Source organism: Drosophila yakuba, unplaced genomic scaffold, assembly GCF_016746365.2.
Source record: "Drosophila yakuba strain Tai18E2 unplaced genomic scaffold, Prin_Dyak_Tai18E2_2.1 Segkk13_quiver_pilon_scaf, whole genome shotgun sequence".
NCBI classification, from domain to species: domain Eukaryota; kingdom Metazoa; phylum Arthropoda; class Insecta; order Diptera; family Drosophilidae; genus Drosophila; species Drosophila yakuba.
This window is the reverse complement of record NW_025048785.1, coordinates 108080-130787: the sequence shown is the minus strand read 5'-3', so window position 1 is coordinate 130787 and position 22708 is coordinate 108080. Positions and strand designations below refer to the sequence as shown.

General features: G+C 41.7%; 2 protein-coding genes, 1 long non-coding RNA gene and 1 pseudogene across 3 annotated transcripts; 1 reads left to right on the top strand and 3 right to left on the bottom strand.

The window, feature by feature from the left end:
• The first annotated feature begins 1132 nt into the window (after positions 1 to 1132).
• On the top strand, positions 1133 to 3164 carry LOC26535063. The gene is made up of 2 exons (XR_005561994.2): positions 1133 to 3021; positions 3079 to 3164. It is a non-coding gene; the product is annotated as an uncharacterized LOC26535063 (long non-coding RNA).
• A 54-nt stretch (positions 3165 to 3218) lies between these two features.
• On the bottom strand, positions 3219 to 3915 carry LOC26534487. Its single transcript, XM_015189171.2, has 3 exons — positions 3667 to 3915; positions 3516 to 3608; positions 3219 to 3454 (listed from the first exon to the last, which is right to left on the bottom strand). Exons 1-3 carry the CDS (start codon positions 3769 to 3771, stop codon positions 3320 to 3322), a joined length of 333 nt encoding a protein of 110 aa, XP_015044657.1. The 5' UTR covers positions 3772 to 3915; the 3' UTR covers positions 3219 to 3319.
• Positions 3916 to 11710: 7795 nt separating this feature from the next.
• On the bottom strand, positions 11711 to 14333 carry LOC120322174. The gene is made up of 2 exons (XM_039377229.2): positions 14106 to 14333; positions 11711 to 14052 (listed from the first exon to the last, which is right to left on the bottom strand). Exons 1-2 carry the CDS (start codon positions 14258 to 14260, stop codon positions 11814 to 11816), a joined length of 2394 nt encoding a protein of 797 aa, XP_039233163.1. The 5' UTR covers positions 14261 to 14333; the 3' UTR covers positions 11711 to 11813.
• A 4506-nt stretch (positions 14334 to 18839) lies between these two features.
• Positions 18840 to 21461, bottom strand: LOC120322173 (annotated as a pseudogene).
• Positions 21462 to 22708: the final 1247 nt, after the last annotated feature.

The window sequence follows — 22708 nt, the reverse complement described above, 5'->3', positions numbered from 1 at the left end:
ACTCGTAGAGTAAAAGGGTATACTAGATTCGTTGAAAAGTATGTAACAGGGAGAAGGAAGCGTTTCCGACCATATAAAGTATATATATTCTTGATCAGAATCAGTAGCCGAGTCGATCTGGCCATGTCCGTCTGTCCGTCCGTCTGTCCGTCTGTCCGTCCGTCTGTCCGTCTGTCCGTCTGTCCGTCCGTATGAACGTCGAGATCTCAGGAACTACAAAAGCTAGAAAGTTGAGATTAAGCATACAGACTCCAGGGACATAGACGCAGCGCAAGTTTGTCGAATCATGCTGCCACGCCCACTCTAACGCCCACGAACCGCCCAAAACTGCCACGCCCACACTTTTGAAAAATGTTTTGATAAAATTTTTCATTTTTGTATTAGTCTTGTAAATTTCTATCGATTTGCAAAAAAACTTTTTGTCACGCTTACTCTAACCCCCACAAACCGCCAAAAACTGTCAGTGTTGAAGACTCTCCTTCGCACTTCTACTAGCTGAGTAACGGGTATCAGATAGTCGGGAAACTCGACTATAGCGTTCTCTCTTGTTTTTTTTTGCAAATGGAGTTCATTAGCAATTTCCGATTGAAATTTTATAAAGGGAATATGTTTTTGCTTTGGGTTTAAAAAATTCTGATGTACCACTTTGTTGATCGGTGGCAAATTTTGTAGAGCTCCATTAGCATACCTGCCAAATCTACTTCACCCACGTATAAAGCAGCAATAACTGGCCTTGAAATATCAATGTAAGCTTTTTTTTTTGGCTCCAACGTTTGCATATTCCAACAGGCTGATAACCTGCAGATATTAGTTAAACAGGCGTATTATCAAACCGTTTTGCACACAAGATAATGGTTAATTTCGCATTTCATATCAAAAGAACCAGTCCCGCGCTGTTTTAATTCCGCATCTGAGAGCAGTTGGCAATTTCTTAATAACGGTACCTGTTGCAAAGATTCCTATTTTCTTTAACGAAATCAGAAGGCTTACTGACGTAAGGATCAATTTTATCAAAGCAATTGTCAACAACATCGCAACAGTCAGGCTCACATCCCTGTATTTTCCAGAAGGGCAACCTCGATACTTTCTCCCTTTCAGTAATTCCATCTAAACTCTTTTCCAGTACCATAGAAACAGAATAATTAACATTTCTTTTATTGCTTAAGCATATCGCTGTCATTCAAGATTTACTTAATCGAGGAAGAAAAAGAATTGTTTATCCCCAACGCTGAATTTGCGAATAGGGGGAGTGTATCAAGATCACGTTATCAAAAAATTCTAACACTGAATCGGCAATATCCTGGTGTTACGATTTCATTTCCGGTGGTAAGGTACCCCCAGGTGTCGTAATTGAATACTTGTATCATGTCTTCAAAGAGATTAAAGAGAATCTCAATAAAAACTGGGTATCTTACAATGTTACTAGGATTACGTCGTCCTTTCATGGGCCTCTTCAGTTTAGGGCACCTTTGTGCGGCAGCTTCCATTGAGATGATTGAGCTTTGGTTTCCACTTCATAACCATAAACCCACGATTCGTGACCACGACGCCACAGTCAACATTCGGAATGCATCCGCCCACTTAATTTTGTTTTTTACACAAAATTGGATACAGGTTCTTTGACCCATTTTTTTGAACAGGTAATAATCGAAGACGATCCAAAACACGTGCATGCAAATCAACTGTCAACAATTAAGTGTACATTCAAAATGGCCCAGCTTGTCGGCATAAGGGACAGACAGGAGTACCAACAAACCGCCACAAACAAATCAAAATTCGTGAAAAATTAAAAAATTCGCGATACTTTGCGAAATTCGGGAAATAATATGTATTTATTCTAAATCTACTATTAATTAGTTACAGGGGCGCCGAGCGTGGGCGTGGTCGCATTTTTTTCACAAATTATCAATGCTATTACAATAAAATGTGTGAAGTTTAAACCATGTAACTCAATTTTTCGACTTTATGCGCAAAAATCTAATTCTGCAGTGGTTGTACGTACTAAATAGGTATTAAATGTTTCGATACTTCTACATTGCAGCCCTAATTACAATGTAACCCTAGACAAGAGCAAGTTATCGATAGGAAGGGAGCGAGTGTAGAGTCGAGAGTCAAGTGGAAAATTTGTCAAAAGCGGTTGTTACTAAATCTAAATTTCGTCATAAGTCTATATAATTAAATGTTAAGCTATATTTTTTGTTTAAATAAACCATATAAGCGGAAAACTTGCCCTCGTCCTTGCAGTACTTCGATTAAATGTTGGTGACTACAAACAAAATTTTGTACTTGTTAAAGATTTTCTATAAAAAACACATTTGGATTTAGAATTGACCTTTGAGCAGATCTGCTGCGTCGTTGTCGTTCTTTTGCCTAAATTGGCAGTATGATTTAAGCGCATAATTAATGAAAAGAAATAACCGAAAAAGTATTGTCGAGACCAAAAAACGTTTAGAAAACGTATTACCTGTCAAGATTATTGGGAAATAATGACCCGGGAGAAGTTCTCTATTGGTTTTGCGCTCCAACAATTTTTCTTGAAGTTAAAGTTATGCTAACGAATCGGTCGGATGCGGAAATATAGACCTTGAGGTCGCGTTTCCACTCTTCAATAATGCAATCATGCTCGCTCATGATTCCATTCTGGACATTGCAACAAATGCCGCATGCATATACATTGCGCACAAGAACAATTCAGAGAACAGGGCTGGTTACAAGCCCAGAAAGGCAAGGAGACAACAGAGAGCCGAGAAAAGCCTCCCTGCTGGTTGCACAAGCAATCGGCGACAAACGCCTTGGAATGGCACGGTCTATTCTCTGACTAGAGCTTCAAATTACCGCAAGCCGATATTGACGACCCAGAGAAAGCAGCTAACGGCTCGATCGCCCATTTCAAATCCAGGCGTCATCGGTGCTGTCAATCCAATATAAAAATTGTCTTTAAGTAGCCTGGGAGGCGAGAAGAGGAAGTCAGCAGGATGGTAAAACCTAAGCCACCGCTATACGCCGCGCTGAGCCCTAGTGGTAAGTTTTTGGTGTGATGAATTTCGTCGGCAGTTATTTATGTAATATTTTTATTAGGCTCGGCGATTGTTAAAAAGTTTAAAAGTTAAAAATTTTACTGAATCGAAGTTGCCAGAAGCAGTAACGTAGTGTAAAGCATCGTTCGGCGATGAATTCCCTACTTTCCTCATTGACATACAGCTCTATCACGATGTTGTCGCAGAACTGAGGGACCTGCCGCTCCACATCATTGCAGTCTAGGGTGGAGCGATTGACCACGGCCCACTTGTCGGTGTTTAGGCCCGGGTTCTGCGACTCCTCACGTCCTCAGGAAGCCGAAGAACTCGATTAAGGGCTGGCAGGAGTGCGGCGGGCACATACCATGGACGGCTGACATGACCCATTGGGCGGTTTCCTCATCCTCGCAGACCACTAGCATGCTGGAGTCGAACGTCTGCGGATAGATACTCGTAAGGCCCACAGTATTAAAAAGTATGTATGTACCATGTATGCACCATGTTAGCTAAGGTTGAGGTATGAAGCCTATGGTGGCAAACAGCAGCGCCAGATGAAATCCCCGTTATAAGTAAGAAGAACAGCGCGGCATTCTGTGACGAGTTCTTGGTTAGACGAGTCGAATAAAGGAAAATAAGAAGTTTAACCTACGCATCGGCGTCGGTTGGCGTTCACAATTAGGGCAACGGTGTCCACACCGTCCGCGTCCGAACTCTGGTTTGTTATCACCAGACCGTATCGCCGGTTCTCGGGCATTGTGTTCGCATACGGCGGCCAAGTATCCCTCTTTCCCTTTAATTTTTGGGGGAATTGGTTCGAGTAAGAATACTCGCAGTGAACTGTGGTCCAGAAATCGATTTTTATACCCGTTTCTCGTAGAGTAAAAGGGTATACTAGATTCGTTGAAAAGTATGTAACAGGCAGAAGGAAGCGTTTCCGACCATATAAAGTATATATATTCTTGATCAGAATCAGTAGCCGAGTCGATCTGGCCATGTCCGTCTGTCCGTCCGTCTGTCCGTCTGTCCGTCCGTCTGTCCGTCTGTCCGTCTGTCCGTCCGTATGAACGTCGAGATCTCAGGAACTACAAAAGCTAGAAAGTTGAGATTAAGTATACAGACTCCAGGGACATAGACGCAGCGCAAGTTTGTCGATTCAGGTTGCCACGCCCACTCTAACGCCCACAAACCGCCCAAAACTGCCACGCCCACATTTTTGAAAAATGTTTTAATATTTTTCCATTTTTGCATTGGTCTTGTAAATTTCTATCGATTTGCAAAAAAACTTTTTGCCACGCCCACTCTAACGCCCACAAACCGCCAAAAGCTGCCACGCCCACTCTTTTGAAAAATGTTTTGATATTTTTTAATTTTTGTATTAGTCTTGTAAATTTCTATCTATTTGCCAAAAAACTTTTGGCCACGCCCACTCTAACGCCCACAAACCGCCAAAAACAGTCCTTCGCACTTACACTAGCTGAGTAACGGGTATCAGATAGTCGGGGAACTCGACTATAGCGTTCTCTCTTGTTTTAATTCTCAAAAGCTTCGTTAGCTGCCTTGGACCAATTAAAACGTAGTGTTTCTTTCAACGCAACCGTTAAAGGTGCTGAGACAGAAGCATAATTTCGAAGAAGCGAAATTTCTGGTACCACCCAGTCATACCCAGGAATCGTCGCAATTGCTTAATACATTTAGGAACAGGATAATCTACGATAGTGTAGCGAACTACGAGTATATCTTCCCCGAGCAGATGGTACATTGCAGTTGGGCGATCAAGCACGCGCTGGTTCCGGCTACCAATTCTCGGTAGAGTAAAGGGGGGGAATATTTGACATCGCGACTACATGCTCGTCTCGTATCACACTCTTATTTATTTCGCGTGCTTTGGAATTGATCTCCACAAAAAAACTAAAGGACTATCGGACGACAGGACTAAGGACAAACAAGGACATAGCACACTCGTACGACAGCAGCTGTTAAGCTGTCGACGCCCACCCTACCTTGACCACCACTAACCATTTGACTTAACCGGTGATCCCTACAAGTATGCTATACTTTACACGACATACACCTTCCGTCGACGCATGGCACCCCTAGAGAGATTTACTCTGATTTAATCATTATAAAATTTAATTTTTAACATAGAATAAACTTAAAAACTGACAATGTTTTAACTGGAACAGGTTTAGACAACATATCCTAAATGACTACCCTAACTTACAAATTTTTAACATCTAGATTTAACTTTTTAAAAGACTTTTTGGAATGTGGCGTTCATGTAGACATTAACGCAACAGATATATATGAAAAATGTAAAATTTTTGTTTGCTTAACAAAAAAGGAATATTTATGCTGGGCATTAAGAATAGGGGAAGTAGGTTATATAGGGATGTGCATTTTAATTTTTAAATTTTTTGTTTTTATTCTTTTAAGATTTTAGCAAATAGCGAAGATTGGGGCAAGGGTAAAAATTAAAAATGAGCAATTTTCATTTCCATTTTAAAATTTCTTTTTTTTTTTAATTTATTATTGGTAAACAGTGAACTTGGAAAACAAGTAGCGCCGCAGTAGCTAATTATTTGATTTTTCTTCCGGCAGCTGCTTTCTCATTTAAATAAAACCTTTATATTACTCACTCTGCATTTCCCACGATGAAGCGCTTCAAGTGGTTGCCTGTGGAAGAGAAATCAGCTTACACCGCCTTTTAATCCTAAGAGAGCTGTTTCTTTTTGATCTGCTCTTTTGAGCCGCTCTCCTACTGCGGTACTCTTTCTTCTCTTTTTACCTCATTCTTTTGCTCACGCCAGTTTAGGCGGGCTTTCGCTTATGTGGGAAGAGGAAGGAATATGGGATCAAGGGAGAAGGAAAGAAAAGAAAGGAATTGCCCTAAATGAATGCTATTTCTCTTACAACCTATCTTAAATGAATTTCCTAACATAAGGTGGAATTTATTTTTTCCTATCGGAATAACTAATGCTGCTCTGCTTGACTGTTTGCCGATCTGCTTAACAAGCAGTCGGTCAGGTGTGAAGCGGTGTAAGGTAAAATGGGTATATATGTAGATAATGTTAATATAGTGAATTCAATTAAATCATGTTTTCTGCGCTTAACGGTGGCGTCTGATGCAATCCAGAATTACACCTCCTGGTCGGCAATTTATGCTTCCTTCACTGGTCGCACTGACAATGGTTATTTTCTTGAAATTAAATATTTTCCTAGGTGCCACCTGTAATTTTATTCCCTTAACAAAAAAATTCTGAACCACAACACACGCACAAAACTTTGCCTCTAGGGGTTGGCACTAAAGTTAATCGAAATATAAATTTTCCGATTCTCTGGGTTTTGGTTGAATTATCGAATTGTTGAATTTCTCTTTTTTTTCTGTATTTTTGAGAGATCACTTTTATTCTCGGATAGCTCGGACGCACTTTCTCGCTCGCTGGTTTAAACTCAATTAATGCCCAGTGGCTACCGCTTCGGGTCGGGACCCCGAGTCTGAACTCCAAAAATTGCAGTTGGAGAAATGTTCTACCTGACAGCCTAGTTAACATTTTTCCCCACCTAATTAAGTGCCTACTTTTAGGCCGAGATCACCGACAAGCTACCTTACAAGCTCAGGATCCAGCTATCTGTGTACCCAAAATTAACAGCATTGATAAGTTGGAAAGAGCACTCAATGCAGTTATAGTGGAATCAGACTACGACATCCGTACATCTAAATCGGGCATCTCTAGGATATATACAACTGACGCAATGACATTCAGAATGGTAGTCAAAACACTCTCTGAATTGAATTGTGAGTTTTGGCACCACCAATTGAAAGAGGACAAGCCATTTAGACTGGTCCTTAAAAACATTCACTCCACTGTTCCTAAAGAATTAATTGAGCGAGCTTTCTCTGAAAAGGGTTTCTGTGTTCTCAACACTTACTGCCCGAGGAGACCTGATTGGCGAGAAATTCCAATTGAAGATGGATCTGACGAGCAAGCAGTCAATGCTAAAACTAGACAAAATCTATTTTATGTCAATCTTAGGCAAGCACCAAATGTGTCTGATGCATTAAAAATAACCCATGTGGAAGACACAGGGTTACTGTAGAGCGTGCCAACCGGAGAAAGGATCTGGTGCAATGTTTTAATTGTCAAGACTTTGGGCACACCCGAAATTACTGCCTTAAAAATCCAGTCTGTGGCAAGTGTTCACAGGATCACCAAACTAACTCCAACTTATGCCTGGCAGGTCTACCAGAGAAGTACATATGTGCGAACTGTGGACAAAATCATGCATCCAACGACAAAGTCTGTCAGGTGAGAATTGAGCTAATAAAAAAACTAAAACCAGCTGTTAGGTTACCTAAGGACGGACTAAGGCAGGCTGGAAGGCCCAGCACCAACAACTTCACAAATTCAGAGGCACAAATTATTTCTGAGTCAGTAGTTAAAAATGGCTTTTCTTACGCTGACATGGCTCGTCAAAATACGAGATTGAAGAACAACGGCTTGGAGAAACCAACCGTTTCTCCCCCAACTTACATACCGGACGAACACGGAATTGATCATAAATTTAAGACGCTGGAAAAAGCCTTACAGGATGTTAATTCCCGAATGGATCAAGCTTTTTAGGCTTGTTCAGGAGTCGATGGATGCCAACAAAGCATTCCGTGAACTGGTACAAAAACTAATTTCCTAATGACTGCGACAAATATAAAAATCGGATTATGGAACGCACGGGGACTCCTCAGAAACAACGAGGAGTGGTGCCAACTCACTGGATATAATGCTGGTTACAGAGACCCACTGCCAGTCTTGTCATAATTTGTACTTTCCAGGATATGACATTTACCATGCAAATCATCCTAGCGGTAACTGCAGAGGTGGAGCAGCACTGCTAGTAAAATCTGGTATCAAACATAGTCCAAAGGCCCCCATGGTATCGTGGAAGATGCAAATAGCGAGTGTAATTGTACAAACTAACAGCGGTAATGTAGTAATCGCCTCCACCTATCTCCCCCCCAATGAATCCTGGGCCAGGGCTGACTTCGACCATCTAGTTCGTTCGGCAACAGATTTATACTAGGAGGCGACTTCAATGCCAAACACCAATGGTGGGGTGGTATCAGATCGTGCTCACGTGGCAGGCAACTTCAGGAAGCTATTGCCAACAGTTCATGCCAGATCCTAGCCACAGGCGAACCAACCTTCTACTCATACAATTCCCAGCTCACTCCGTCTGCGCTGGATTTCTTCATCGTCAATGGTATTCCAGACAACAAGCTCTCTGTAGACAAGTGCTATGACCTGTCCTCTGACCATTTGCCTTTAATTGCTGTCCTTCATCATGAACCACAACTAAAAACACGCAGACAACAATTACTTCCACCTGGCTCCTCTGTTGAGATTTTTAAAGCTGAATTGGAAAGCAGGATCAGTTTAGACATGTACCTAAATAGCGCTGAGGAAATCGAAGAAGCAATTTCAAGTTTTATGAGCAAAGTACAAATAGCTGCTGCCTACGCCAAATTCCCCCCAACACCCTGGTCATCATCAAAGAGGGCAATTGCCTCCAAATGCTGCTGCACTCTTGTGTCTCAAAAGAAGAGTACGAAGAGAATACGCTAGAACTGGAGATGCGCGGGTTAATTCAATATATAAAAGGTTAGCAAACCGTCTCCAAAAAGTTCTCAAGAGCTCCAGACAGGCTGAAATTGACGCACACTTGGAAAATGCTAGTCCGGATGCTTCATCCAACTACTCTCTCTGGAAACTAACCAGACGATTCAAAAGGCAAGTGGTGCCAAAAGCCCCATTAAAAAACCCACTAGGCGGCTGGTGCTTATCTGATACAGAAAAGGCTGAAACATTTGCAGAAAATTTGCAGCAAAGATTCCAGACACTCGACATTGCGGACGATTCTATGCATACTAAAATCCAAGCCTCCCTAGAAACTCCGTACCAAATGTCCTTGCCTGTAAGCCCAGTGTCATTCGGTGAGGTTTCATTGTTAATCAAGCAGCTCAAGCTGAAAAAATGTCCTGGCGAGGATCAGCTGGACAACAGAACCATTAAAAACTTTCCATTCAGAGCGATTCTGTTCATAGTCCTCATTTTCAACACGATTCTGAGAGTGGGGTACTTTCCCAAGCTGTGGAAATCGACTCTTATTACAATGATTCCCAAACCAGAGAAGCAGCCCACTGAAGTCAACTCGTTCAGGCCGATCAGCTAACTTCCGGCATTAGGAAAAATGCTCGAAAGAGTTATCTTAAAGCGGATTCTCAATCTGGACAGCGTGGCAATGTCGATTCCTAAGTGGCAGTTTGGATTTCGAAAAAGCCACGGTACTCCAGAACAACTACATCGTGTTGTTAATTTCGCACTGTAGGCTATGGAAGAAAAGGAATACGCTGTGGCGGTTTTCATGGATATCCAGCAAGCCTTCGACAGGGTGTGGCACAAAGGTCTACAATGTAAGCTTAAGTCCTTGCTTAATCCGCAACTACATCAACTAGTAACCAGCTTTCTAGAGGATAGGACGTTCTGTGTAACCATAAACGGAATCAAATCTTCGAATAGGCCAATTTGCGCAGGAGTTCCTCAAGGCAGCGTTCTCGGCCCTACATTGTACTCTCTGTACACTGCTGATATGCCAACTCCAAGATCGGTCCGAACTGTGGACACAGATGACGTGCTTATTGCAACATACGCTGATGATACCGCAGTTTTTGTCAGAAACCCTTCCTTGGTCATTGCCGCAGAAGCCTTACAGGAGTACGTTTGTTCCTTCGAAAAATGGGCGCAGGATTGGAACATAGGAATAAACAGTAGCAAATGCGCAAATGTTACGTTTGCGACAAGACCTGGAAGCTGCGGTAACATAACGCTTCTTGGGTCCGTGCTGGAGCATAAGCCCTATTATAAATACCTTGGGGTCATCCTGGACAGGAAACTTAACTTTGGACGTCATGCTACATTGGTAAAGCATACTATGTTGTCAAAAGCTGCAAAAATGTCTTGGCTCATGTCTCCAAGGAACAAGCTCTCCCTAAAAAACAAGGTGGCCATTTATAAAACAATCCTCAGCCCGATTTGGAGATATGGTCTACAAGTTTATGGAATTGCAGCTAAAACACATATAAATAAAATCCGTACAGCTCAGAGTAAAATACTGAGAACAATGTGCAATGCTCCCTGGTACATGCGTACTAGTGACATAGAACGAGATCTGGAAATAGAGAAGGTTGGTGACGTTATTCAAACGCTAGCTCAGAAGTATGAAGACAGGCTGAACCGGCATCCAAATGTTCTCGCTAGACGATTGTTACGGCAAAATGTAAGGCGACGATTAAAGAGACTCCACCCACAGGATCTATCTTTTAGAACCATGTCGTAATAAATATTCCTTGTATTAGTTGTCAATAAGTATTTAAAAAGATAAAACATCGAATATAATCAAAAATTGTTAACTTTATGTCTAATACAATAGTATTACTATGTCCTATTATTAGCAGTACAATAATTTAAATTTTACATGTATCCAAACTTTTTAATAAAAAAAAAAAAAAAAAAACAAGCTCAGGAACTGCCTCGTTCACGAAGTACAGCTGCTTGTAAGTGCATTCTTAAGCTCAATCAAACTGGATGCTGGGCGAATATGCATTGAATTAAGTGGGCGAAATTCGTATTGGCTCTTGGGCTAGAAAGGCACCAGAGTCTTATGATTAAAATGCCCCGAGCCCGGAATCCCCTATGCCCATAGGTGCATTCCGCTGCAGAATTTAAATGTCCCTTCACCCGAGTGCTTGCGTGTGTGCGTTCGACGTTCAAGTGAAACTTAAGACAAAAGCCAGAGCGCTCGGAATTCTTTTTTCTGTGTCCGCCCTTCCGGGCCGTATTGTTTTTGCTGGCTAAAGCCGTGCAGACATTTGGACCCAACTACTTGAAGTTGTATGCCCCGTTTCCTTACTTATTTTTTCCTTTTTTCTTTCCTTATGGGAGGACTTTATGGCGTATACGTGTGGGTTCCTTTGGGCGCACATTGAAATCCCAGCATAGTTATGACTTTGAAAAAAACTGAGGGCGAAGCACATTTTCTTCTTAGCCCTCAACGTAATGGCAGGTGCCAGGAAAATAAGAGGCTGGAAAAAGCGAACGTGAATAAAACTGTTTTCGGTCTGCGTGTTCAAAAGCGCACTTGATTGCTCAAATCCTTTGTGAATCCCCTTTTAAGCCTTTTGTTTTCCACCAAGACACCAACCAACGCCAAAGCCACAGCAACAAAAACACTACCCCGGGAGCAACTAAAAGGGGAAAAAAGTCCCAGTCCAAGACGACATCTCAAGCGGCACTTCTTCCACAAAAAAAAATCAATTAACTTCTGCTGAGACAAATGTTTAAGCCAAGGAAAGGAAACGAAATTTGCATGACTACAAAATTAAAAACTGCTTTGAGGGACAGAAAATATTTGGAGGATACATAGTTATACGGCTTACTTTGCACACCCTGGCAGAGGGTATATTGATACTAGTGAGATGTTGGCTTAGCAATTCTGCAGTATGTATAATCTTTGTAAAATCTATGTTTAATTAAAATCTAATCAATAGCAGAGTAACGGGTATCTGATAGCAGAGCAAGAATTCCACGCCTATTCATTCTAAAGAACAAAATAATGATTGAACCGACTTTTGAGCCATTGAATTGTTTACCAAAGCGTTCTCAGCTTTATTATAATTACTATTCTATTTTCGATCACATCCTTACATCATTCTGTTTGTAACTCGTAAGTTAAATTTTTTTTTTGTCAGTCGTAGTCCATTGGTTTCTTTTTGATGACGTCTTTGGTGGCCTTTCGGTGATTGGCCGTAAGAAGGTACAGTTTCTTCAGCATATTATCCGCCTCACGCGTGGTCATGGCAAACACCTGGACCATTCCCGTCTCATGAACACGGGCCGCCACCCCGGGAACTGCCTTGTCCACGTAGTAGACATACTGCATATGGGGCTCTGGAGAAAGAACGCTTAACGCAGTGAACACCGGCAAAGAGATCCCAAATGGAAAGTGGGCGCAGGAATTGAGACGCAGATGTAGAAGCTTGTTTGAGGGGTCGGCTTTGAAGTTCGCCCTCCCAAGGGTCCTAAACATCAGATCCCTTTGTGTTTCGGCAAGCATCGCATGGCCTCTTCCATTGATTATCAAGACACTGCCATCGGACCAAATCCAGGCTATCTGTGTGGCCTCATACCGGATTTGGATCACATCGATGTCGTTTTTGTAAACGGCGTTTCTTAGGAACCTAACCGTATTTTGCAGATCCAAGTTCGTATTCATACTCAGTGTGCAATACATTTTGCAAAAATTCATATCGACGTGCATGCGAAATTCCTCGACCTTGCGCCTTTTGGGACGCCTTAGGATTCTAATCCTCTGGAGGCACTGGTCCAAGTGATCTGGCAGAGGCGGAAGCAGAAGACATCTCCTCAAATTCTCCACCGATTTTGATCCGAACTGCTGGTTCCACTTTGAGCGCAGTCTCTTAGCTTGGGGGTCCCTGAACTCCGTCATGGTTTGGTCAATGATGTACTCGAAGTCCTCGAGGAAAACTGTGAAGCTATTCTGCCATCCAGTCTCCGCTGAGACATTTCTGTTGCTTTCTCCCAGGACTCGGGGCTTCATTTGCTCCTCGCTGATCTCGGTTTCGAAGTCAATGGCCTCTGGTTCTGCAGCAGTTGGATTGTTGGAACCGTCCTCATAGATGAGGAGTTGCACTTGTTGGGAAATGATTTCACTGCATTGCTGTAGCCAACTCTGGGTAGCTTCCTCAGCCTCGGGCCTCGGGGGCAATGTTTTAATGTCTTTGACCTCGAGGATAACTGGCTTTTCTGGTTTTTCCACAATGAATTCAGTTGCTTTCTCTGGTTCCTTTTCTGGAATATTTTCAACGGAAACCTTTTCGTTGGGTGGGGGTTTCCACAACTTAGGCTCTACGGAATCAGGTTTCTGCGGCATTTCGAACACCTTTGGAGAAAACTTTTTCCAAACATCCTTTTCCTGGGAGATAAGATCCTTGGGCTTTAGTAACTCCATCAGAAGATCATGATTCTTCTCATGATCTCTGGCTAGGCTTAATAACATATCAAACTCTTCTATATCACTGTGGGGTTCGTTGAGGCCCTCCGATTTTATCCATTCCTTGAGTGCCCGCTGCTCTTCGATTCCAATGGTGCAGCTAGCAAAGGCGACATCTTCATTGTCCAGAATCCGAGGCTTCTTGGCGTCACTATCGACCTTTCCCTTTGAATCCGAATCTTCTATATCATTATGGGATCCGTTGATGGCCCGCTCCTCTTCGATTCCAATGGTGAAGCTAGCAAAGGCGACATCTTCATTGTCCAGAATCCGAGGCTTCTTGGCGTCACTATCGACCTTTCCCTTTGAATCCGATTCTTCTATATCATTATAGGATCCGTTGAGCCCCTCCGATTCTATCCACTGATCCAAGACCCGCCACTCATCTTTTCCGACTTTCCTCTCAAAACCAGTTTCAAAAGAATTCTTTTTATATCGGTTTTTGTCAACTCGAACTGTTTTCGGAGGAAATTCATTGGAGTTTTGAGATTCCGTTAAACTCGGAGGTGGAGTTTTGGAAGGCTCCAAATACTCCATGCAAAACAAAGGCCATATAGCATCCGAGGGCTTTATAAGCCCCTTCTTCGCATCCATACAGAGCTTCCAAATATCCTCTGACGACAACATTTCTGTATCATACTCATCCACCAAAGGCCCCTTGATGGGTGTCAGCGGTGAGGGTTCTGTATCGACGGTAGGTTTTGGAACAGTTTGACGCACATTTGGAGATATTTTTCCTTCGTTGGGGCATCGTCGACTCTTGACAATGCTTGATGAACTTGGAGGTGGCATTTGCCAGTTTTTGGGAAGCACGTTAGAATTCTCCTCGAGTCCAAAGTCCGGAACAACATTGTCGATGCGGAACTTGGAGGGTATGGGGTTTGGGTGCGGTTCATTTACGGTTCGAAAAGCGCTGAATATGAAATTAAATTCATATTAAATATGACTGTTTTTTTAAGTTCTTACCTGGAGCACGGTCTTTGGATATCATATTCCGAAAAGCCATCTTGATTGTAGATGGGTTCTGTGCTCTTTTTCTTAGGATAGTTTACCGCATCACCGCTGGCCATTTTAAGAAACTGTTGGTCATCATCTACATCAAATAAAGAAGTACGTGGCATTTTGTTAGAAATGTAATCGGACTGAATTTTTAGATGCCAAATTTTTCCACGCACTCTACAACTCAATGGGTGGCAACCTTAAGTTATTTGTTTGAAATATATCCTATCGGAACGACAGAATTGTATATTATCTTTGTGAAAATTATTAAACTATTTAAAATAAAATTTTTATCATATATTGTTTCTATTGGGTTAGGTTTTTATACCCGTTACTCGTAGAGTAAAAGGGTATACTAGATTCGTTGAAAAGTATGTAACGGGCAGAAGGAAGCGTCTCCGACCATATAAAGTATATATATTCTTGATCAGGATTAATAGCCGAGCCAATCTGCCCATCTCCGTCCGTCTGTCCGTATGAACGTCGAGATCTCAGGAACTACAAAAGCTAAAAAGTTGAGATTAAGCATACAGACTCCAGAGACATAAACGCAGTTTGTCGATTTATATTGCCACGCCTAATCTAACGCCCACAAACCGCCCAAAGCTGCCACGCCCACACTTTTGAAAAATGTTTTCATATTTTTTCAGTTTTTTATTAGTCTTATAAATTTCTATCGATTGGCCAAAAAAGTTTTTGCCACCCCCCTTTCTAACGCCCACAAACCACCAAAAACCGTCAGTGTTGAAGACTCTCCTTCGCACTTCCACTAGCTGAGTAACGGGTATCAGATAGTCGGGGAACTCGGTTATAGCGTTCTCTCTTTTTCAGTTTAATTCCGTAACGTAACCCATTCGAAGCCCGGGTCTTTTAGCCAGCTTTACTTGGAGCAGCCATTGCATTTAAATTTCTATAAATTTTTCATTTTCCATTTAGTTCCAATGGCACGCTACAAAATAAAAGCAAACGTTCGTTTTCAGCACAGACTTAATCCCCCAAACATTCTTGCAATGTTTTTAAGGCTGTTTTTCTTCAATTTGAAATGCTGCAATATATTTTTTTGTGTGGTGTGGTCGCGGAATTTGAAACTTATCTTTCACACCAATTGTGCATGTTTTGTATAAGTAAAATATCCTTAAATTGCGGACTTAAGCTTTTAGTTTATCTTTCAATTTTCTAGAAGCTTCTAAACATTTGATTTAAATGACAGTCAATTAGTTTAGAGAGATTTGAAGTTGAGTATTTGTATTTACCTTTTGAGTCGTTTAAAAACAAGAGAGAACTATATAGTCCTGTTTTACGACTATCAGATACCCGTTATACAGCGAATAAGTATTTCTTGCGCTGGGTCTCTGTCTCTCGAGTCTGATGCTCATACACAACTTTCTAGCTTTTAAGCTTATAGTTTCTGGGATCTCGACGGACGGACAGACGCATGAACTGTACGAGTAAAGGGTATAAGAATATATTGTTTAAATATTACAATTCACAAGTAAGCACTTGTAATGGAATATTTATTTTGATTTCCCATTCTATAATCTGGTATCTGGTGCACCCCGAATTCAATGGGAAGGTTTTTAGTGCTATGTGTCTGTATTAAAGTAGCTATTGCGAAAATACGCCATAGATATACCATATTACTGTGCCACTCAGGCACGTAGTATTCATTCATACACCATCTAAAAGCCGCATTTTTCCATCAACTGCCAACAATCTCGGGTACTTCCCAAAGTCGCCACACAAAAATGAGGACCTGAGCTTCCCTGGATCCGCTTGGATCCCCCTTACCACACACTAATGGCACTGAAACAAAAAGAAAAGCCTAAGTCTAGTCCTGGCGCCGAAGCCTACCGACGTCGCCTGGACAGTTCTTGAACTCACCTAGATGTTTTCATTTGGCTGGGGGAATGCAGTGCACTGCCTGTATTAGCCTATACCGAAAAGTTGATTATCCTGCGGCTTTTCATTTTCTCTATTTAAGAAATTCACTTTAAGGATCCACTGGATCCTCCTCTAATGGTTTTGCTATGCTAATTTATCGACGCCTGCTGGCCATTGGAGTCGCCTTGCGCCCCTTACCAGACGGCTTTTGATCCTGTTTCTTATTAATTTAATTATAAATATTATTCTTTTTTACGTTTCCTGTTTATTTTTGTTTTGTTGGTGGAAATTGCTGAGTAACAGGAAATGGAAAACATTCAAATGTAAACATATGCACAGTGATTTGCCGTGATTTTTAGGACAGAGATTTTAGTCAAATGTGCTCTACGATGCGGAAAATGAGAATATTAGTGCATGATTAGTGTATAATAATTACAATTATAATCAGGTGTTACAACTTTTTTCATCAAATAAAAATATAACAAACGGAATTATATAATAATTAATATGAAAATCAAGCTCTGCTTTGTATACCAAACATTGATATCCAATACTCTTTTTCTGTGGGAAACTGCATTCACTTTGCTGACCCAGATGCGTTAATTTACTGATGTAAGACCGAAGAACATCGTTGTCATGGGCTCACCCATTTGCCCTCACTTTCGTGCAGAAAAAGTGAAACTCTGTCATTAGGTAAAAGGGACTGAGCTGGAAAGTCTTTCATAAGCGTCTCATAAATTCTTTGTCTATTGTGGCAAATTCTTAACCATCCAGTTGGCTAACCGTCGTGTAGTTTTGTCCCTTTTCTGTTCCATCCCGTTTCACTCTATTTCTTCGTTTCTAACTGTGCCATATGTGTCCAGGCTTCCAAGTCCTCAAATTGTAACTAGAATTTGATTGTGCCGAGAAATGCGAGTGCATTGATTGGATTAACTTGAAAAAAGCCGACTGCATGTGGCCATAAATGAAATGGAACCCCTTTAAGCCAGGGAAAGCTGTGGATGCAGATGGCCAACAGTGGCATTGCTAAAATTGGGATATCTTTTAACTAGTCGCTTTCGAAAAGCAAAAGGATACGGGACTAGTTAAATGGGTTTATTTCAAATTTACTTCACCAGCTAAACCAATAGAATTGAAGAAAAACAGAGGTTTTATGTCAGAAAAACTGAACTACATAAATCATAATTTTCAAAACTATGTAAGTTAGCAAACCATTTAAAATATGTTAACGAGAATATCGATTTATTTTAAATGTTTTGTGAGATTCTATTAAAAATCAAAGGGAATAGGAATTTTACTATGTACAAGTATATATAATATTATTGTTCTTTAGTTTAAAATTTTAATTAGGAAACTTAATGGCTTTAGTAAGTTGAGTATAAAGCTTTGTGTTGATGCACATTTTTTTATGTAAATAATACTATTGGTGTTATTGTTTTTTGTATTTATTGATGTATTATGCTGGAAGTTGCATTTTTGGTAGCCCTTCCATTGTTGCTTGCCTGTCTTTCTTCCGGGCTCTTTTAACCTGCTTTCTGGCTTTGGTTGGTCCTGATTGCAGGTATGTGGCTGTGGAATGGCTTACAAGCCGCTTCCCTGTTTTTTCCGGGCCATCCTTTTGGCCTAAGGGGCGACTGTAGCTGCATCCGATTATCTTACGACTTTCCTTCGTCTCCTGCCTTATCTCTGATTATTATCCTTTTAGCTCAGGAACTGCCTCGTTCACGAAGTACAGCTGCTTGTAAGTGCATTCTTAAGCTCAATCAAACTGGATGCTGGGCGAATATGCATTGAATTAAGTGGGCGAAATTCGTATTGGCTCTTGAGCTAGAAAGGCACCAGAGTCTTATGATTAAAATGCCCCGAGCCCGGAATCCCCTATGCCCATAGGTGCATTCCGCTGCAGAATTTAAATGTCCCTTCACCCGAGTGCTTGCGTGTGTGCGTTCGACGTTCAAGTGAAACTTAAGACAAAAGCCAGAGCGCTCGGAATTCTTTTTCTGTGTCCGCCCTTCCGGGCCGTATTGTTTTTGCTGGCTAAAGCCGTGCAGACATTTGGACCCAACTACTTGAAGTTGTATGCCCCGTTTCCTTACTTATTTTTTCCTTTTTTCTTTCCTTATGGGACTTTATGGCGCTTACGTGTGGGTTCCTTTGGGCGCATATTGAAATCCCAGCATAGTTATGACTTTGAAAAAAACTGAGGGCGAAGCACATTTTCTTCTTAGCCCTCAACGTAATGGCAGGTGCCAGGAAAATAAGAGGCTGGATAAAGCGATCGTGAATAAAACTGTTATCGGTCTGCGTGCTCAAAAGCGCACTTGATTGCTCAAATCCTTTGTGTATCCCCTTTTAAGCCTTCTGTTTTCCACCAAGACACCAACCAACGCCAAAGCCACAGCAACAAAAAAACTACCCCGGGAGCAACTAAAAAGGGGAAAAAAGTCCCCCAAGTCGACGTCTCAAGCGGCACTTCTTCCGCAAAAAAACCAATTAACTTCTGCTGAGACAAATGTTCAAGCCAAGGAAAGGAAACGAAATTTGCATGACTACAAAATTAAAAACTGCTTTGAGGGACAGAAAATATTTGGAGGATACATAGTTATACGGCTTACTTTGCACACCCTGGCAGAGGGTATATTGATACTAGTGAAATGTTGGCTTAGCAATTCTGCAGTATGTATAACCTTTGTAAAATCTATGTTTAATTAAAATCTAATCAATAGCATAGTAACGGGTATCTGATAGCAGAGCAAGAATTCCACGCCTATTCATTCTAAAGAACAAAATAATGATTGAACCGACTTTTGAGCCATTGAATTGTTTACCAAAGCGTTCTCAGCTTTATTATAATTACTATTCTATTTTCGATCACATCCTTACATCATTCTGTTTGTAACTCGTAAGTTAAATTTTTTTTTTGTCAGTCGTAGTCCATTGGTTTCTTTTTGATGACGTCTTTGGTGGCCTTTCGGTGATTGGCCGTAAGAAGGTACAGTTTCTTCAGCATATTATCCGCCTCACGCGTGGTCATGGCAAACACCTGGACCATTCCCGTCTCATGAACACGGGCCGCCACCCGGGAACTGCCTTGTCCACGTAGTAGACATACTGCATATGGGGCTCTGGAGAAAGAACGCTTAACGCAGTGAACACCGGCAAAGAGATCCCAAATGGAAAGTGGGCGCAGGAAATGAGACGCAGATGTAGAAGCTTGTTTGAGGGGTCGGCTTTGAAGTTCGCCCTCCCAAGGGTCCTAAACATCAGATCCCTTTGTGTTTCGGCAAGCATCGCATGGCCTCTTCCATTGATTATCAAGACACTGCCATCGGACCAAATCCAAGCTATCTGTGTGGCCTCATACCGGATTTGGATCACATCGATGTCGTTTTTGTAAACGGCGTTTCTTAGGAACCTAACCGTATTTTTCAGATCCAAGTTCGTATTCATACTCAGTGTGCAATACATTTTGCAAAAATTCATATCGACGTGCATGCGAAATTCCTCGACCTTGCGCCTTTTGGGACGCCTTAGGATTCTAATCCTCTGGAGGCACTGGTCCAAGTGATCTGGCAGAGGCGGAAGCAGAAGACATCTCCTCAAATTCTCCACCGATTTTGATCCGAACTGCTGGTTCCACTTTGAGCGCAGTCTCTTAGCTTGGGGGTCCCTGAACTCCGTCATGGTTTGGTCAATGATGTACTCGAAGTCCTCGAGGAAAACTGTGAAGCTATTCTGCCATCCAGTCTCCGCTGAGACATTTCTGTTGCTTTCTCCCAGGACTCGGGGCTTCATTTGCTCCTCGCTGATCTCGGTTTCGAAGTCAATGGCCTCTGGTTCTGCAGCAGTTGGATTGTTGGAACCGTCCTCATAGATGAGGAGTTGCACTTGTTGGGAAATGATTTCACTGCATTGCTGTAGCCAACTCTGGGTAGCTTCCTCAGCCTCGGGCCTCGGGGGCAATGTTTTAATGTCTTTGACCTCGAGGATAACTGGCTTTTCTGGTTTTTCCACAATGAATTCAGTTGCTTTCTCTGGTTCCTTTTCTGGAATATTTTCAACGGAAACCTTTTCGTTGGGTGGGGGTTTCCACAACTCAGGCTCTACGGAATCAGGTTTCTGCGGCATTTCGAACACCTTTGGAGAAAACTTTTTCCAAACATCCTTTTCCTGGGAGATAAGATCCTTGGGCTTTAGTAACTCCATCAGAAGATCATGATTCTTCTCATGATCTCTGGCTAGGCTTAATAACATATCAAACTCTTCTATATCACTGTGGGGTTCGTTGAGGCCCTCCGATTTTATCCATTCCTTGAGTGCCCGCTGCTCTTCGATTCCAATGGTGCAGCTAGCAAAGGCGACATCTTCATTGTCCAGAATCCGAGGCTTCTTGGCGTCACTATCGACCTTTCCCTTTGAATCCGAATCTTCTATATCATTATGGGATCCGTTGATGGCCCGCTCCTCTTCGATTCCAATGGTGAAGCTAGCAAAGGCGACATCTTCATTGTCCAGAATCCGAGGCTTCTTGGCGTCACTATCGACCTTTCCCTTTAAATCCGATTCTTCTATATCATTATAGGATCCGTTGAGCCCCTCCGATTCTATCCACTGATCCAAGACCCGCCACTCATCTTTTCCGACTTTCCTCTCAAAACCAGTTTCAAAAGAATTCTTTTTATATCGGTTTTTGTCAACTCGAACTGTTTTCGGAGGAAATTCATTGGAGTTTTGAGATTCCGTTAAACTCGGAGGTGGAGTTTTGGAAGGCTCCAAATACTCCATGCAAAACAAAGGCCATATAGCATCCGAGGGCTTTATAAGCCCCTTCTTCGCATCCATACAGAGCTTCCAAATATCCTCTGACGACAACATTTCTGTATCATACTCATCCACCAAAGGCCCCTTGATGGGTGTCAGCGGTGAGGGTTCTGTATCGACGGTAGGTTTTGGAACAGTTTGACGCACATTTGGAGATATTTTTCCTTCGTTGGGGCATCGTCGACTCTTGACAATGCTTGATGAGCTTGGAGGTGGCATTTGCCAGTTTTTGGGAAGCACGTTAGAATTCTCCTCGAGTCCAAAGTCCGGAACAACATTGTCGATGCGGAACTTGGAGGGTATGGGGTTTGGGTGCGGTTCATTTACGGTTCGAAAAGCGCTGAATATGAAATTAAATTCATATTAAATATGACTGTTTTTTTTAAGTTCTTACCTGGAGCACGGTCTTTGGATATCATATTCCGAAAAGCCATCTTGATTGTAGATGGGTTCTGTGCTCTTTTTCTTAGGATAGTTTACCGCATCACCGCTGGCCATTTTAAGAAACTGTTGGTCATCATCTACATCAAATAAAGAAGTACGTGGCATTTTGTTAGAAATGTAATCGGACTGAATTTTTAGATGCCAAATTTTTCCACGCACTCTACAACTCAATGGGTGGCAACCTTAAGTTATTTGTTTGAAATATATCCTATCGGAACGACAGAATTGTATATTATCGTTGTGAAAATTATTAAACTATTTATCATAAAATTTTTATCATATATTGTTTCTATTGGGTTAGGTTTTTATACCCGTTACTCGTAGAGTAAAAGGGTATACTAGATTCGTTGAAAAGTATGTAACGGGCAGAAGGAAGCGTCTCCGACCATATAAAGTATATATATTCTTGATCAGGATTAATAGCCGAGCCAATCTGGCCATCTCCGTCCGTCTGTCCGTATGAACGTCGAGATCTCAGGAACTACAAAAGCTAAAAAGTTGAGATTAAGCATACAGACTCCAGAGACATAAACGCAGTTTGTCGATTTATATTGCCACGCCTAATCTAACGCCCACAAACCGCCCAAAGCTGCCACGCCCACACTTTTGAAAAATGTTGTAATATTTTTTCAGTTTTTTATTTGTCTTATGAATTTCTATCGATCTACAAAAAAAAATTTTGCCACGCCCACTCTAACGCCCACAAACCATTAAAATCTGTCAGTGTTGAAGACTCTCCTTCGCACTTCCACTAGCTGAGTAACGGGTATCAGATGGTCGGGGAACTCGACTTTAGCGTTCTCTGTTGTATTTTAAATGCAATTTTCTTCTTCATCCAAATCAATATTGTAAATATCCTCATCGTCATCAGAATCGCACTGCAGATCGTACTACACGTTGTAGGGTAGCTTGTCGTTGATCTCGGCCTAAAAGTAGGCACTTAATTAGGCTGTTCTTAAGGTCGGGAAAAATGTTAATTAGGCTGTCATGAAGAACAATTCTCCAACTGCATTTTTGGAGTTCAGACTCGGGGTCCCAACCCGAAGAGGTAGCCACTGGGCATTAATTGAGTTTAAACCAGCGAGCAATCGCCGTCCGAGCTATCCAAAAAAAAAATATTGTGATCTCTCAAAATTACAAAAAAAGAGAAATTGACAATTCAACCAAAACTCACAAACTTCGATAGAGAAGAAAACCCAGTGAATCGGAAAACTTATATTTCGTTAACTTTAGTGCCAACCCCTAGAGGGTAAGTTTTGTGCGTGTGTTGTGGTTTAGAATTAGAATGCTAAGGGCATAAAATTACAGGTGGCACCTAGGAGAATATTATATTTCAAAAAAAAAAATAACCATTCAGGCCAGTGAGACCAGTGAGGGAAGCATAAATTGCCGACCAGGAGGTCTATTTCTGGAGTTCATCAGTC